Genomic DNA, 15,702 nt, shown 5'->3' with positions numbered 1-15,702 from the left:
ATAATAGTTACGATGTACTTGCTGGGTCAGGCATCATTTTAAGAGCTTAAGGGAAATGAACTTCGTGAATCTTCCCAAGTTCATGAGGACATACTCTGCTTTCAAAGCAAAGACCTAGACGTTTGAGGTTAAGTAACTTGTCAGAGCAGCGTAGCAGAGGCGCAGGGCTCAGTCCAGCCAGCAGGGCTCCACGGTTTTAAGCACCAGGCTGTACTTCTGCGTAGACCAGGAGCTGTAGTGGCATTACTCTCCTTACTGGTACAGTTCCCTTGGTCCTCTTTTTTTTTTTTTTTTTTCCCAGACAGGGTCTTGCTTGTATCCAGGCTGGCTTCAAGCTTGCCTCCTCCTACTTGAGGCTTGAGCTTGCAGGGGGCATGTGCCCTCTCACCCTCACTCCATTCCCTTAGCCCATGGCTCTGTCCTCCCCCTCCAAGGTTACATACACTGCAGAGGAAGTGAAGGAGCTCAGTGTTCCATTGCTCCACCCGCCATTAACTGTCACGTGCCCAAGCATAAGGAAAACTGCTTACTTCAGAAATCGTGAAAGCTGCCATTCTAGGCGTTTCTCTATATTGTTTGTATTCGTTCGCTAAGTATATATGTCTAGAGTCATGGGCCTGTGTTAGGTGTGGGGAAACAAATGATAAGGCATTATAATGTTCCCAAGAATCTTACAGTTACGATGGGTTCCTACAACCCTTTCAATATGCGGTAGAGAAAATTCTGTTCTCCAGAAATTTGTACCTTCCCTTTCCGCATTAGGATCTCAGGGCAACATTACTCTGCAAACTCGGACCTGGCCAGAGCGGGATAGCTGAGGAGCTGTGCCAGCGCCTGCAGCAGAAAGAAAAGATGCTGCAGGACCTCCTGAGTGATCAGAATAAACAAGTCGTGGAGCATGAACTGGAGATCCAGGGGCTGCTTCAGTCGATGAATACCCGGGAGCAGGCGAGCCAAGTAAGCGCTGCTGCGAAACCAGACAAGGGTCCTGTGACACTCTTGTCAGCAGATAGGAAGTGTGGGGCTGGTGACCGGGCTCACTCTCTACAGTCAGCTTGGCTTCTTTCCTTCAGTGTATGAACTACAGCTGTCCGTCAGCCAGAATGAAAGGGTTAGAACATTGCATCTGGAAGGTGGCCTACACAATGCATGTATCCATTATTTTCACTTTCTTAATCTTCTGATTGCTTTGGAGAAAGGAGAATGGAATTCTGAAATATTATCTAAGTTATCAAGACTTAAGTGATCGTCCCTACCTCAAAAGAGTCCAAGTTTTACAAACTGAAAATGCAAGTTTTTTTTTTTTTTTTTAATTTTTATTTAGAAATTGTGATGGGAGCTCAGTTCTTCATCTAAACATTGGTTTCATCCCACAGAAAGTTGGTGCTGTCATCCAGCTAACAGGGTTCCAATTCATTATCTCCGCGCCCCTGAAAGTTTACAGTTACTATTGTGTGTGTGCCTGGGTACACATCGTGTATGTGTAGGCACGTGTGCCGTGGTGCATTGGTGGGGATCAGAGAGCAGCTTTGTGGAGCTGGCTCTCCTTGCCACCTTTACACGGGCTCCAGGGATCAAAGGCAGGCCCCCGGCCTTGTATGGGAAGCGCCTTCACCTGCTGAGTCATCCTGCCAGTCCTGAGTCCGTGTCTGTACATTAGTGGTCACAGATAAGTTCTAGGTCTTCCCCTTGTATTGTCGTCTTCTTAGAAAACTGGCAGAAATAAGCTAGTTTGAATATTTAAATTTTTTCTATTTTCTTTCCCCACCTCCTGCTTTCAAGTCGTTTGTGTGTATGAACAATGAGTCTAATTGGGGTTTCTTGCCTAACCATGAGTGGGAGGTTAATTACTGAAGCAAAGGCTATTTACCAATGCTACACCACCAAAGAAATGGTACCTCCCCCTCCAGTAACTATTGGCTGTCAGCAAGTCTCGGGAGGCTCAGAGGCCCCTCCCCCATCTGTGATGGAGTGTTGACAGGCCCATCCTTTTTTATTTTTTTCCTTTTGCTTACTCTTTTGGGGTGATTTTTTTTCTTCTACTCTTTTCCTAAACTATTAAAATATAACCTTTTTATGAGAATGTGATACATGCATGCCATCTCTTTTTATCACATTCGCCCTTCACTCTTCTAAGAACCTGCGGGTGATTGACAACCACCCGTAACTCCAGTCCCAGAGGACCTCCTCCTGCCCTCTGCAGGCACTGCACACACGTGGGACACATGCAGGCAAGACACTCATGCACATAAAAGAAAAAGAAATCTTCAGAGAAATTTGAAAATCAATTTTATTTACGGCTATGACGTCTTTCTAATAATGTTCTCTGTGATTCCTTGTTACCAGGCTGCTGCAGAAAAGATGGCTCAAGCCTTCCTGGAGAGAAACTCAGAGTTACACGCCCTGCGCCAGTACCTGGGGAGAGACCTCGTCCCCTTCCGGGCACTCCTCTCAGACCAGCAAGTTGAAGTGACATCCATCAGCCCCGACCTTGGAGAGCAGGCTGATCAAGTAAGAGCTGTAGACTCACATAGGTGTCCACGGCGACTGCATTGCCTGTTTACTTTTGAGGCGGCAATTGCAAACTGAGACTGTTCCAAGTCTGTCCTTGTGATCATGGTCCCCGTGTCTTTCTAAGCCCCACAACCGTTCCACTTTTCAGAGCTCTATGCAGATGCCCTCCAGAGATGAAAGCGCTTCACTGACTGCTAAAGAAGATGCCGGCGTGCCCAGGCCCACGTTAGGTGAGCGCCGGTTCTGTGTTGTGAAGACTCCCTCTGCTCTTCCTGATCCATTCCTGTCTAGTAGATTTGGCCAGGACACATCATGATAGTTCCACAAACCAGTTTGGATTCCCCTGAAATCTAGAGACACATCACTTCCAAGAAAAACTGCCCAAACTTTACATGGAACCTTTCTAGTTCTTTTCTTTAACTCATTGTCAAACCAACTTACATATTAAAAACTCAGTGTTAACTTCAGAAATTAAATATATAAAAAGGTGGACTCAGAAGGCCCATCCAGATCCCTGTTTCTCTCTCATTTCTGCTCACTCACTAAGGGTAATACATTTCATTTCTGGGTTGTCCTCCTTCCTGTGTATGTTTTTAAACAATAAGCAGACAGTTTACCTGTGCATATGGTGTATCATTTCCTTCTTCCCCTGGTAAATGTTCTTTTACATCTATATTTAGTATCCTTGAAATCCAAATGAGCTCACTCACTTCATTCCCAATCTTTCTCAGCTGTGTAGTGTGATCTGCTGGCTGAACGTGTGGTGGTCTATTCCATTCCTTCTCTTTAGCGTGTGGGTTGATGGTGGGGTTTCCATTACAGACAGTGCTACAGACCAAAGCAGGTGCATGTGTGTATTTTTTAAGTGCTGGGGTGTGTTCTTAGCGTCAACCTCTCAGAAACAGGGCAGCACAGGTCACAGCATGTTTCCGTGACTAAAAGTAGTGTTGTGCGTTCATCTCAGGAGACTCGGACACAGTTGCAGGGCTGGAGAAAGAACTGAGTAATGCCAAGGAGGAACTCGAGCTCATGGCTAAAAAAGAAAGAGAAAGCCAGGTAAGTTTGCCAGTCAAGACCAGTCCGCAAATTTCTATTGTTTCTTTCAAACTGGTTTATGTTTTAAATGTTCCAACTCTCCGTGTATCATATCTGGCTCCAAATGCAAGATAGGCCTTCCTTCTTTTTGGAGAGGAACACAAATTGTTGTATATCTTCGTCACCTCGACAAGATGCTCTCACTGCCGTGGAAGCATCAAATCTCTTTGCTTGTTCCTCCTACTGGTAAGTAAAATAAAATAATTGTGAAGCACTTGTGCAAAACAGAAGTGTTGTGTAATTCCTGCCTAAAATGATGACGTCAGACGCATGAAGTTTGCAAACAGGAAACAAGAGGCAGGTGAGCGTGAGCAATACTGTATATTGAGCATTCTTCACATGCACTGTGCTAGTCAAGTGACCACACTCACAGCTCCACGTGAAGTAGGTGGTGTCATCACAAATAGGAAATAGCAGTTTTTTAACACCGATGTGGGGGCTCATCATAATGCCAGATTGAGGTTTAAACTGGTCTTCACACCCCAGGTACTTCCTGAGAAGTCTTTTCCTGGAGCAGGTACCTTCCCCGCCTTCCGTGTTGGACTCTCCCTGCCCATGGAGTTTTAATCCACTTTTTTAGAAGATGTTTCAGCCTTCCCAATGCAACCAGCTGCATGTCCAGCTAGGATGCAGAATGGAAGACAGCTTAGGGCTGAGCCCAGAGGGACAGACTGAACTGAAGACTTATGTGTAGCTGCGACATCCGGTCAGCTCAGTGAGTGTCCTGGACTCCTAGGGTAACGTTAGGAAGCATCATGACTTGATGTCTAATGTAACGCAGATGTCCGGATCATACCTCTTGATTTTGTTACCGTATTTCTTTTCTTACAGACTTGTATTATATAACTCAGTTTTGAAAACACAAGTATGCAGTATTTGAGAACTTTCAATTTCAGAATGGCCCAGTCGCCCTCCCTGCTCTGGTTCCTCTGTAGCTGTTACATGATTATTCACGTCAGGTATTAGGGTTCCCACACGCTTTCCACTTTACTCATGCATTTCCAATCTAGAACAGTGTTCCTTTTTGCTTCTGTCCTGTTTTGAGGGTCATAAATTGCAGGGGCTGTGACTATGTGTTTTGAATAAATGATACTTTCCATTGCTCAGCTTTATGTATCCCTAATCAACTGCTTACTTCTCAGCTCAATACTGTTACATATTCCCTCTAATACTGGGTACTTATTAACAGCCACTGGTTTCACTGGTTTTCTGCCACATGCCAAGCATTTTGAAGATGTTTTCTGTAGTTCTTGGTGGCCCTGGAAATACATATTCTCTTTTACCGATGCAGAAACTAAACCTCAGTGTAAAAACTTGGTCAGCAGCTCGTGCTAGGATTGAAAACCTGTGTCAGTCTATCTTCACACCTCAATCATGCTGCAAGAATATTTTCTTAAGTTTACCATTTTTTTTAAAAAGTATGTGTATAGGTATTTTTTTCTACATGTATGTCTATGTACCATGTGTGTGCCGAGAGCCTGCAGAGGCCACAAGGGGGCATCAGTTCCTCTGGGACTGGGGGTACAGATGATTGTGAGCTTCCACGAGAGTGCTGGGAATCAAACCTGGGGCATCTAGAAGAGCAGCCAGTGCTCCTAACTACTGAGCCGTCTCTCTAGCCCTATTGTTTTTTTTAATACTGCAAATCCTGAGATATGTAATTATAGTAATCTCTGAGAGGGGCCCAATAGTTGTCCATAGCTCTGAACAACCGGAAAAATAAAATCAGCAGCAGACACTATCAACTTTATTATCGGTAAAGTCTCAGGTATAGAACTTGCTGCCAGCACCAACTAGGCCCTGAGTTATAAGGATCGACTGGTCCAGTCACGGGCAGCTTGGCCTGAGTGAAGCAGGGATGAAAGCAAGCCTTCCACAGGCAGCTAGCTGTCTGTGTAGAGGACTGGCAGGGGAAAGCCAAGCTGCCTGGTTTATTCTGCCACCACATACTGTCTTAAAACAGGCTTTTCAAAAGTTTACTTAAAATAACTGGCCATTGCCACAAAGACTATATGGATGTACAATACCCATCAAAAAGACATTAAGTCTGACAGCCTGATTTGTCTTCCCTGACTTCCGCACTACACATGAACTACTTACTAACTCTGTGATTTTAAGTTAGTTCCTTAATTTCCCCTTGCCCCGTCTGTCTTGTTTATACACTGAAGGGTAGAAATCATCTTAACTATAATTGAAAAGAGGTTACATCCTCGGATTTGGGGGAGGATTTTTGTGCCAGTTCCTTCATGAGACACATTCTCTAAGCCAGAGCTAGAACTAGGCATGAGATGGGTGCAGAATCAACAGGGTCCTTTCCTGGATCTGTGTCATTAATTCCTACTAGAGTGATAGCACACATTACACAAATGAATAACTTAAATGTTGTACTTATAGATGATAAGATAGCATGCTGTAGAAAGTGTCAGGGAACAGTAACACCGACGGGGATCATCTTAGATGAGTGGCCAAAGGCTTTCTTGAGCAGGCTGGTGGTACCTGAGAGAAGACAGTGGCCCTGGGAAAGATACTGCAGGCTGACAGACGGCCCCTAGTCAGCACAAAGCCCGACGTGCTGCAGTCAAGTGGCGGGTGTTGAAGTAGGCATGAACTAGAGGGGCCGGATCGGCAGGTGTGTTGAGACAACTAAATACAAGCAGTGTATTGTGTGCCTGGGACGTAGCAGGCACACCGTGAATGTTAGCAGGGGTGGTTGTTACCGTGGAGTTTCTGAGCTTTGTTATCATCCAGTTTCTCGTCTGGGGGAAAGAAGACGTAACACTGAAAGCTTGGTGCCCACAGTGCTAACTGGTGGAGAGGCTCCTCTGTGGTGGCAGCATGCTCTTCACCAGGAGGCATGTCGTTTGGTGATCCCTGGTGGTGTCAGCCGCTGGATGTGCTTAGTACCTTAGTAATTCGTTAAGGGGTATAAAATGTAGGCATCCTAAACCTGCCATATTTTCATGTATTAGCTGAAGTATTTACATAAACTAAACACCATTTCTTCTTCCTTCTGTGAGCTGTAACCAACTTTTAAATATCCCGGTGACCCCATTAATTAAATTTGTTGTTCATAGTAATAGAAAACATTCTTACAGTTTGTTTTAGAGCATCCTTTGATCCCACACTCCTGTTTTATTGACTTGACCCACGGCACTATTTTTTTCGGTTTCCTCTCGTGTTACTGGCTGTTTATGATATGACATGGAAAAGCGTTTGCCTGATGTTGGCTTTTCTTCTCTCCACAGATAGAGCTGTCTGCTCTACAGTCCATGATGGCTGTGCAAGAAGATGAGCTGCAGGTGCAGGCTGCCGACTTGGAGTCGCTGACCAGGAACATACAGATAAAAGAAGACCTCATAAAGGTCTTTCACAGCTTTTTGAAAACCACTGGAATAGTCTAGACCTCAGCTATCTTAAAACATCTTCACACAAGATACTGAATTCTTTGGCCTTGAAACAGAACAGGAACAGAACAGGTCCCTTGCTGCTCTGCGGAGTAATGTTATTGCGGTTTTAAAGTTGGCTTGTATTTTTTCCTAGGACCTGCAGATGCAGCTGGTCGACCCTGAAGACATACCAGCCATGGAACACCTGACTCAAGAGCTCTTACTTCTTCGGGAAAAAGTTGCTTCAGTAGAATCCCAGGGTCAGGAAGTTTCTGGAAACCGGAGACAACAGGTGAGTTCGTGGGGCACAGGTTCTTCTGTAGCGTCTCCCCCACGTCTAACCTTCTCAGTGCCAGATTCCTCAGAAAGCCTGTCTGTCTGCCCGTCTGCCCCGCTCCCCTCGCTCCAGCCTGGCACGCACTTTCAGCAGCTCTCTGCTGGTCACGCGTTTGCAGCCTGTCTTCAGCTCATGTGGCTCATGCTGTCTCTGGGCGGTCCATGGCTTTCCTGAGCTTTCCCTAGAACTAGAACAGTGCGTGTGACAGTGTGGAGATGCTCAGTAAGTACTGAGTGAAGGGACTTTTCCTAGAAAGAGTACTAAGTTGTTACTGCGTCCCTCTTTCTCATCCCTGCCTCCCTTCATCCCTCCATCTTAGACCCTTTCCTGTATTTCTGGACTCGCTCTCTCTCCCTCAATTCTCACTCCCATGTTTGAATTTGACTAATAGTTTTTAGATGTAAAATGTAACGAGTGTGATGTTGATTTGAAGACTGTAACATTCTGTAGGAAGCTTGGGTAATAAACACCGTCTTGTCTCCCGGGATTCACTGTGGCTTCATGTCTCACTTTGCTGTTTCCACCTTGCTGCCTCTCTCTCCCTTCCTTAGTTGCTGCTGATGCTAGAAGGACTAGTGGATGAGCGGAGTCGTCTCAACGAGGCCCTGCAGGCAGAGAGGCAGCTGTACAGCAGCCTGGTCAAGTTCCACGCCCATCCGGAGAAGTAAGAGAGGGGCTGCCTGGCTCGCCCACCTTCAGCTTTCCTTCCTTTACCGTCTCTTATTTTCTTTTACCAAGTTTATCATGACAAACAGGTGTTCACAGTACCAAAGGGGAGAAAAAAAAGGAAGCTCCTCGCCTTGTGATTTGCTGCGGGGCTTGGCCTGAGCCTCCGTGTCTAAATCTGAAATAGACTTTCCCACTGTTACCGCAAAGGTTCCGCACGAAGACAGGCCAGGGGTCTGGAACAGTGTCCTGTAGGTAGTGTGCCCTCTCTGTGGGCTCCTTGCATTTCGGTTCCATGCCCTGCGAGCCTGCTGTCCTGTGGACAGTAAGGCTGTCGGGCGCTAACCTGGGTTAAGGACAGTGAAGAGCATGTGTTTGTGACGGTGGCAGATTCCACGCAGAAGCGCAGATAAAGCACCATGTGAATGTATTTTCTTAGAGTTCTCAGGTTTGGTTTAATGTGCTGTGTCTTTATGACTCATTTCAGAGTGCCTTCCTTTTTTTCCTTGCCTTCCTCCTGGCCTCTTTTCTTTCTATGTTTTATTATTATTATTATTATTATTATTATTATTCAGTTTCCCCTAATTTCTCACTTGGCTTTAGAAATGTTTCATTTCCACCTCAGGACAATACAAGGATGGGAAGGTGTGGTAGGACCACTTGCTCAGTATGCCTTTGGAAAGAACTTCTGGAATGCCACTCCTTTGAGCTGCTTTCACTCAGAGCACCCTCAGTTCGGTGCAGATGAGAAAACAGCTCTCTCCAGCTCTCAGCTCAGTCTCAATTCAGTTTACCTAACAGAATTTCTCTTCTGCTGCTGTAGGAACGCGCTATGTTTTTGTGTGGGAGTGGCCCAGAATGTAGCTAAAGGGACAGACTTTCCAGCAAGGTGCGGGCCTTGCTCTGTCCCAGCAGTGAGCACAGGGGCCACCCAAAGACTGCGTCTATTCCCTTAACCCTTGCCTCGGGGAGCAGTTACCTTAGGAGGCGATGGCCTAGGTGGCACAGAGGGCTCTTTGGAAGGATGTGGACTCGTCGTAGTTGATGGCTAACCCCTTTCCTTCCATGTGACATGTTTAACCAGCTCTGAGAGAGACCGGACTCTGCAGGTGGAACTGGAAGGGGCCCAGGCCTTGCGCAGCCGACTAGAAGAAGTTCTTGGAAGAAGCCTGGAGCGCCTGAGCAGGCTGGAGACGCTGGCCGCCATTGGAGGTGGGGAACTGGAAAGTGTGCACGCTCCTCACCAGCATGCCCTCTGAGCACTGGCGGGTCACACCGCAGCCCAGGATGGAAACCCTGTTTGCACTAACCAGAGAGAGTCGGGTCGGACTTGACAGAATGAGTGCCGACTTGCTAGTGACAGGACAGGTGCCGTCACCAGTGGCAGAGGCACCTGCCAAGGGGAGTCACTGTAGTCGACCTGAGCTTCACCGCGCACACCCGTCTCCCTTAGACAGGGAGGCCGTGAAGTATACCCGCACACCTTAGAACATTCCATTTTAATTTTCCGTACCCACTCGCTCGTCTCCCTAGCCCCCCCTCATTCCTTCACCCTCCCATAGGCCAATAAAGTTTATCCCCCACATCTCACCCCCATTTCACATGTTCCATATCATGTCATAAAATGCATGTGTGTGTATTGTTTTTGCCATCCAGTCAAACCCTGCTCTTTGAAAGCAGATTTTATTCAAATAAAGGAATAAAGTGAGTTTCAGGTTTAGGGAGAGAAAGAGAGAGATTGAGAGCCCATAGAATGGCTTTGGGGAGTGGTTGTAGCCCTACTAAGGATAATCAAAACCAGGAGAGTGGACTTAGGCTAAGTTAAGGAGCAGAGACCATGAAAGTGTTCATGGTCAATATCGCCCTCTACGGCTGCTTCAGAGCTGACTGTTGAGAGTCACAGACAAGATCAGATTAGTGGACATTAAGTTCTAGTCTATAAAAGTCTATAAAATTCTTGTTCTTCACTGGCCTAGGGTTTCTTCAAGCCACAGGCATGGCCTTTAGTCAGAATATGACTTTAAAGGAAGGATTCCCGAATCACAATTCTCTGGATAAAAAGATAATCGTCTATGTGATGTTTCCAATCCCCCCCCCCCATTTTTTGTTTTGTTTTGGATTTTGGCATTTTTGTTGGTTTATTTTTTGAGACAGGCTATGTCTGTCCTGTGGCTGGCCTGAATGTGCTGTGTAGACCAGACTGGCTTTGAACTCACAGAGCTGCACCTGTTTCTGCCTTCTGGGTGCTGCGACTGAGCGTGGCTGCCACTCCTACCTGCCCGTATCCCCTTTGAAAGCAGTATTTTCCTGTATCCCAGAATCAGAGAAAAGTACGGTTTCTAGATCCTCATTTGGAGGTGGCACGGTGGCATCCTTCATTTACTCCTGCTCTGGCGTATCTATCCCTTCAGATTAGAGGAAGAAGTCGGTGTGGGCTGCCGATAGGCTCAGGTCACTCAGAAGGAAGTGTCAGAGGTCTGTGCATCTCTACTTTCTTGGGACAACATGACAGGTAGAGAAAGGGAACCGAAGATTTCATTTCTAGCATCTTAAATGTCAAGAATATGAGAAGTAACAGGTTACTGCAGGGGCTGTGGATTCTGCCCCGTACAGTTTCCTACGGCTGAAGGGCTTAGATTTTCTACAGGAGAAGCTGAGGTTTTAGCTCCCCTGAAGACGGTACTGAGGGAACATAGTTCAGGCTTTCCAGCACCCTAAGAAAAATGGAGTCCCCTCCCAAAGCTAGACTGAGCACATGATTTTCCCTCTCCCTTCCTTTTTGACATGGCATTTTACATCCATGTGTTGACATGGTGTGGGTTACATTCCAAATTCTGTCCAAGATCCTGTAACCTCAGCTGTGTCTATAACAGATGAGCATCAGTCCACCTGAAGTGGACAGGAAGAAAATATTCCACCAGAGAAGCACCCCGGAATCTTCTGATGAAGTAGTTCACAAAGATTGACGGCATGGCCTTCCTTATAATGGATGTGCTATTTCAGTTTTAACAGCTTTTTGGGGAAAAGGAACCATTTAATAGGAAAGATGGCAGAACCACCCATTTTTCTTAGTTCCCCCATTTTAAGAGACTTTAAGCCCTGCCTAAGTAAAACATTATGTAACTAGCAAGTAGGGGAGAAGATAGTAGAGTTGAACTATAGACAGGTCAAATCAGTTAAAGACTGGTCTGTCAGGTCATTACAAGGCAATTAGGAAATGTGTTTACTTTACTATTGGACCAACAAAGTTTTGCAAAGCTGCTATGAAGCTTCAGCTGTAGCTGACTCTTAGGTCCTAAGAGTTTGCAGTGATTATAGTAATGTCTGTTAATAATTAGTCCATCTGCCAACGTCTAACAAGAGTAGGTTGATAGACAGGTAAATTAAGTATTTGTTATTGATTCCATAAATGTGACTAAAATCTGGTACTTACTTTCTGGCGTTGATGCTAGAATGAGGCTGGGGACTGTGCTGCCTGGAGATAATGTGCTAGGCCTACACACTTGTGCAATAATTTGGCATCTGGTTACAGAACGCAATTCTGATGAATTGTAGTGTGTAAGCCCCAGGTGGATGGTACTGTGATTCTGTATGTCATTCATAGATTTGGATTTAGCATGCTGTAATCTTCATTCCTCTGTAGAAGCACAGAATGTTAGCTGGACTTGTCTGCCTTTGTGGGGGGGTTTTAAAAATATTTCAATAAACTCAGATTTAAAGGATCATGTACTTACAGAAGCTTGTGCTTCAATAAAAACTTTCTTGAAAGAACAATAATGCAGCAGATTTTCCCTTGGGCTTTGTTTAATTAGAAGCATTGAACTTTAACTTAGAAAAATCCATTATTGATAGATTTCATTTGTCTCACGTTTCATTGTAAATAGTGGGAAATATCTGCAGAGTAATGGTTGCAAGAGGCCAAGGAGGGAAGTCTAGCTTTTGAAACTATTGAGTTGGAAAAGGCTTCTAAGAAGGCTCAGTTAAGGAATAAAATGAAAGGCCTTCTAACATGCTTTCTCCAAACTCTCTCCTAATCTAGAATTCTTGTGTTCCTTTATATTTGATCTTGAGTGCTCGAACCCAGAACTTTGTGCATGCTAGGCAAGCACTGTACCACTGAGCTTAAACCCTCTACCACGGGTTTAAGTGACGTTGTTGGGATCCGACTGTTGGTGGGCTCCTATTGTTCAACATCTTTCTGATGTTCTGTTTCTAGCAATTTAGCCACGTTGTAATTTCTGCAAAGGAATGGCTGGGCTATTTCAATACGCCATCCTTCTACTTTGCCACGACGCATACTTACTTTCCATTTCTGCCACTTCCGCCTCATCTGCCTCCATACCCACGTCTCTTCATTCAGGGACAGACAGCAGCAATGTTTTTAGTGCTGCTGATTGTAGGGAAAGCACATTGTCCTTGTTTACATTTTAAAATACTTTCAGCTATATTCCATATAGAAAGAGACCTATTAAGGATCAAAGAAAATCAGAACCTGTGGAGGATTTCCACCGGCACAGAGTCCCTGTAGAAAGAAGGGTTTTGGTAGACGGGACTTACACCGATTCCGTGGAAGTGACTTCCACGGAAGAGATACGTAAAGTCCTACCACACGTGTGCTTGTTTGAGCTCCTAGTCAGTATCTATTGTAAGAGCTGTGCTTACAGCTCCACAATAGTTCAGGAAAGTTGATTCAGCTCTCTGACCTCACACTGGAATATCGTGACCACGGAGAGAAGTGGCGGGTCACACCACACTGCCCCACCCCTTTCTCAGAAGTAAAATGTGATTGACTACCTGAGGCTCCTGACTGCTAAGCCCAGCCGAATACACTTTCTTCATAGTTCGGTTTTCCTTGCGCTGTCCTTGCAGAGCTGCGAGCCCATTGTTTAGACATCCCTCCAAATGCTGCAGTTCTAAAAACTAGGCTTACTACTCAGAAAACTCCTGCGAGAATTTTCTCCTTTCATGATCTTTTTATAGGAGAGAGTCATAAAATCGTCACATTGGGAACTCCTAAACCCCTCAGCTGTCTCCTCCACAAGGGTCTTAGTTGTAGTTGTCAGGGTTGTCACCAGCAGTGGCTTGCAGGAGAAGGGGACAGAGCTCCTATGACGTCAGGAAAGCCATGTTATAACTCATGTGCTTAAAGACTGCCTAGCAGAACAAACTGAGTTAATTTTAGGTTGAACATGGCAAAGGCTTCTCTATGCCGAGTTTCAAATCTTACTGCATTCTGGATTATGAATTGAAGTTGCTCCCATGCCATTGGTAACAATGACTTTATTAAAGCATTTTATTAAAATTAGAAAATAAATATATTACCTTTATGTACTCTTGAGTACTGACAGAAGGTAAGTCCTCATTTTTTCTATATACTCGCACACGCCAGGACGAGTTTTCCAAATAAAAATTGGCATTAGAATTTATCACCAACAGAGAATGAGAAATGGAAAGAAATCGAAAACCGTATAGCCAACAAGTTTTACCAGATGTCAGGTAAGAATAATTCAGCTTACAAAGTGATACACTCATTTTATGTTATTTTTCCTTTCATTGTTTAAAACCAAATTCCAGAAAGTAGTCTTTATTATCCTGCCCTCCCTCATGCTAAAGCAGGAAAGGTAAAATAGAGTGTTCCAGAGTATTCTGAAATGTTTGGTCCAAAGTAATCTGAGGAGCAGGACTGTTAGACGCGTGAGCTTTGTTCTCTGGACTGGAGCAGAGGCGGGTAGATGTGCTGTGAGTGGCCCAGAAGAGTGCCCGGACCGGCTTTGTGCCGCTGTTCGTCATTGCTAGAGATTGACTGCTCAACCTAAACACTTTAGAAGCTTGTACATAGACAAGTGTGTTCTGTAGACCATACACTTCTGTGTGCAAGGTGTTTATTATCTAATAATGGAAGCAATGGTGCTTTTATCACGTGAAATGTTGTGGGGTATTGAGGAAAGGTGGTTCACAACGACTTCAGATGAAGAAGTGACACATTAGATGATCAGAAACTTGGCACTCAGTTACTTCAGGACTTTCCTCACCACCTTAAGCTGCTCATTTTCTCAAAGTTCATCCTTCCTGGAACTGTGTTGTTAACCTGTAAATATCTGTGCTATGGAGCCTGTGCTTTTTATATGTGTGTCAGTATATCAGCTAATTCAGTTGAGACACACCAACACTTGTTACTGATCCAATAAAAGTATCAAAGGCCAACAGAAGCTACTCGGTTTCATTCTTAAAGATTTATGAGAGAAGAGAGAGAAAGCTCATGTCCTTTTTTCTTTTCCTTTATAGGAGTCAGCCTATTGATCATTGTACTAAAATTCCAAGTCAAAGTCAGACCCCATGCATGCGTGCTTGTTTAACTAAAGGAGAGGAAAACCATTTTTTTTTCCTCCTCTCAAGGAAGCCAGACCAAAGACACAGCATTGCACTTCCCCATAGCAGTGAAATGGGCGTGTTAAGCCTTAAAAATCCATTCTTGCTCTCCTCACTGAAGAGAAGTAGTAAATGCAGGCCGATTTGAGGGTCAATTGCTGTGGTGGGTGGTGCCATCGTTTAATGTCCCTATAAGAGCATGCTTTTGTTCCTTGAAGAGACGCCGCAAACGGAGAATTCCTTGACATGATAGTCACTTGATAGGACAGACAGACTGTGGGGCTATCTCCTGATCTGTCCAGAATGGCCCTCATTTATACATTAGGGCAGTTTAAGATCGGTGGAACATGGACGAAGCAGCCTTTTGGGGGAGTAGACACTAGAGTCCCGCTGAGATTGTGTACCCTGGAAAGTCACTGGGAGTTGAATTTGCTTTAGTCACTTAACGCAGCTTCTTTCTTAGTAATATTCCCATGGACAGCCCTCTTAGGAAACATTGCATCTGAAACACAGAAGTCCACCGTAAAGAGGCTTGGCTGCCGGTTAACAGAGCCGCACTACCTACTTTCCAAGATGAACATCCGTCTAAAACAATCTCAGTAGAAGCTAAGGAGAACTGGAACAAATCTTGACGTTAATTCAGTCCTGAAGGGAATGGATGTAGGGCAAACTGGAGCTTTATAGAGAACTTTTTGTCTTTGATTCTCACATAGCATCCTAATACTGAGCCAGAAAGACTTGGTGCATGACGTGAAAATTGAGTGTTCCGATGATAATGAGCACATGGCAGAGTGCCTGGGAATGAAAGTAAGATGGGCCGGAGAAGGCCGGCACAAGATCCTCAAGGAAAGAGCCGTTGGTCTGCAAACTTACCAGACTGTGAGCTTCGACCCTTCAAATCCATTTTCAAAATAAGTTACATGTGCCCCCTGCCATGTTCGAAGTTACTGTGGGGAGGCACTGCTCCTTGCCATCCCCATATAAATAACTCAAGGGACATAATGGCCGTAGAGTGGAAGTTGCGGAGAATGCCTTGACCCTACCCAGTTTTCACGTGAATTAAGAATTAAAAGGAAAGTGCATAAAGTCTCCTTTAAAGCTATTCGCGCGTAGTGGCGTGTCAGGGCAGTTCTGATCTGATGGGGGCCGTGGCGGCTTTCCAAAAGGGCTCACCCTGTGTCCCTGACAGCCTGGGCCTTCCCTCGGGTCCTATGAGGCAGTAATTGAGAAGGAAAGACCTTGAGGTAAAATCAGCATCATCAGGATTGACACTTCGCTCTGCTGCCTATATTCGGTTAGGTTCTGTGGCCTCCAGCCTTGCCGGCCCCCAGCCTC

At 45.2% G+C, this 15,702-nt stretch overlaps 1 protein-coding gene across 1 annotated transcript in view; it reads left to right on the top strand.

Moving 5' to 3' along the window:
- LOC114680909 (myomegalin-like) overlaps positions 1 to 15,702 on the top strand; it is a 199,198-nt gene that overhangs the window by 143,044 nt on the left and 40,452 nt on the right. Inside the window, 8 exon segments of the mRNA XM_028854083.2 lie at positions 763 to 957; positions 2,347 to 2,511; positions 2,663 to 2,744; positions 3,479 to 3,570; positions 6,855 to 6,971; positions 7,150 to 7,287; positions 7,884 to 7,996; positions 9,083 to 9,210. Of these exon segments, the coding sequence (XP_028709916.1) occupies positions 763 to 957; positions 2,347 to 2,511; positions 2,663 to 2,744; positions 3,479 to 3,570; positions 6,855 to 6,971; positions 7,150 to 7,287; positions 7,884 to 7,996; positions 9,083 to 9,210 (1,030 nt within the window).

This window comes from Peromyscus leucopus, chromosome 6, assembly GCF_004664715.2.
Source record: "Peromyscus leucopus breed LL Stock chromosome 6, UCI_PerLeu_2.1, whole genome shotgun sequence".
Lineage (NCBI taxonomy): Eukaryota > Metazoa > Chordata > Mammalia > Rodentia > Cricetidae > Peromyscus > Peromyscus leucopus.
The sequence above is the reverse complement of the archived record's forward strand: the minus strand, read 5'-3'. Positions and strand labels throughout refer to the sequence as shown.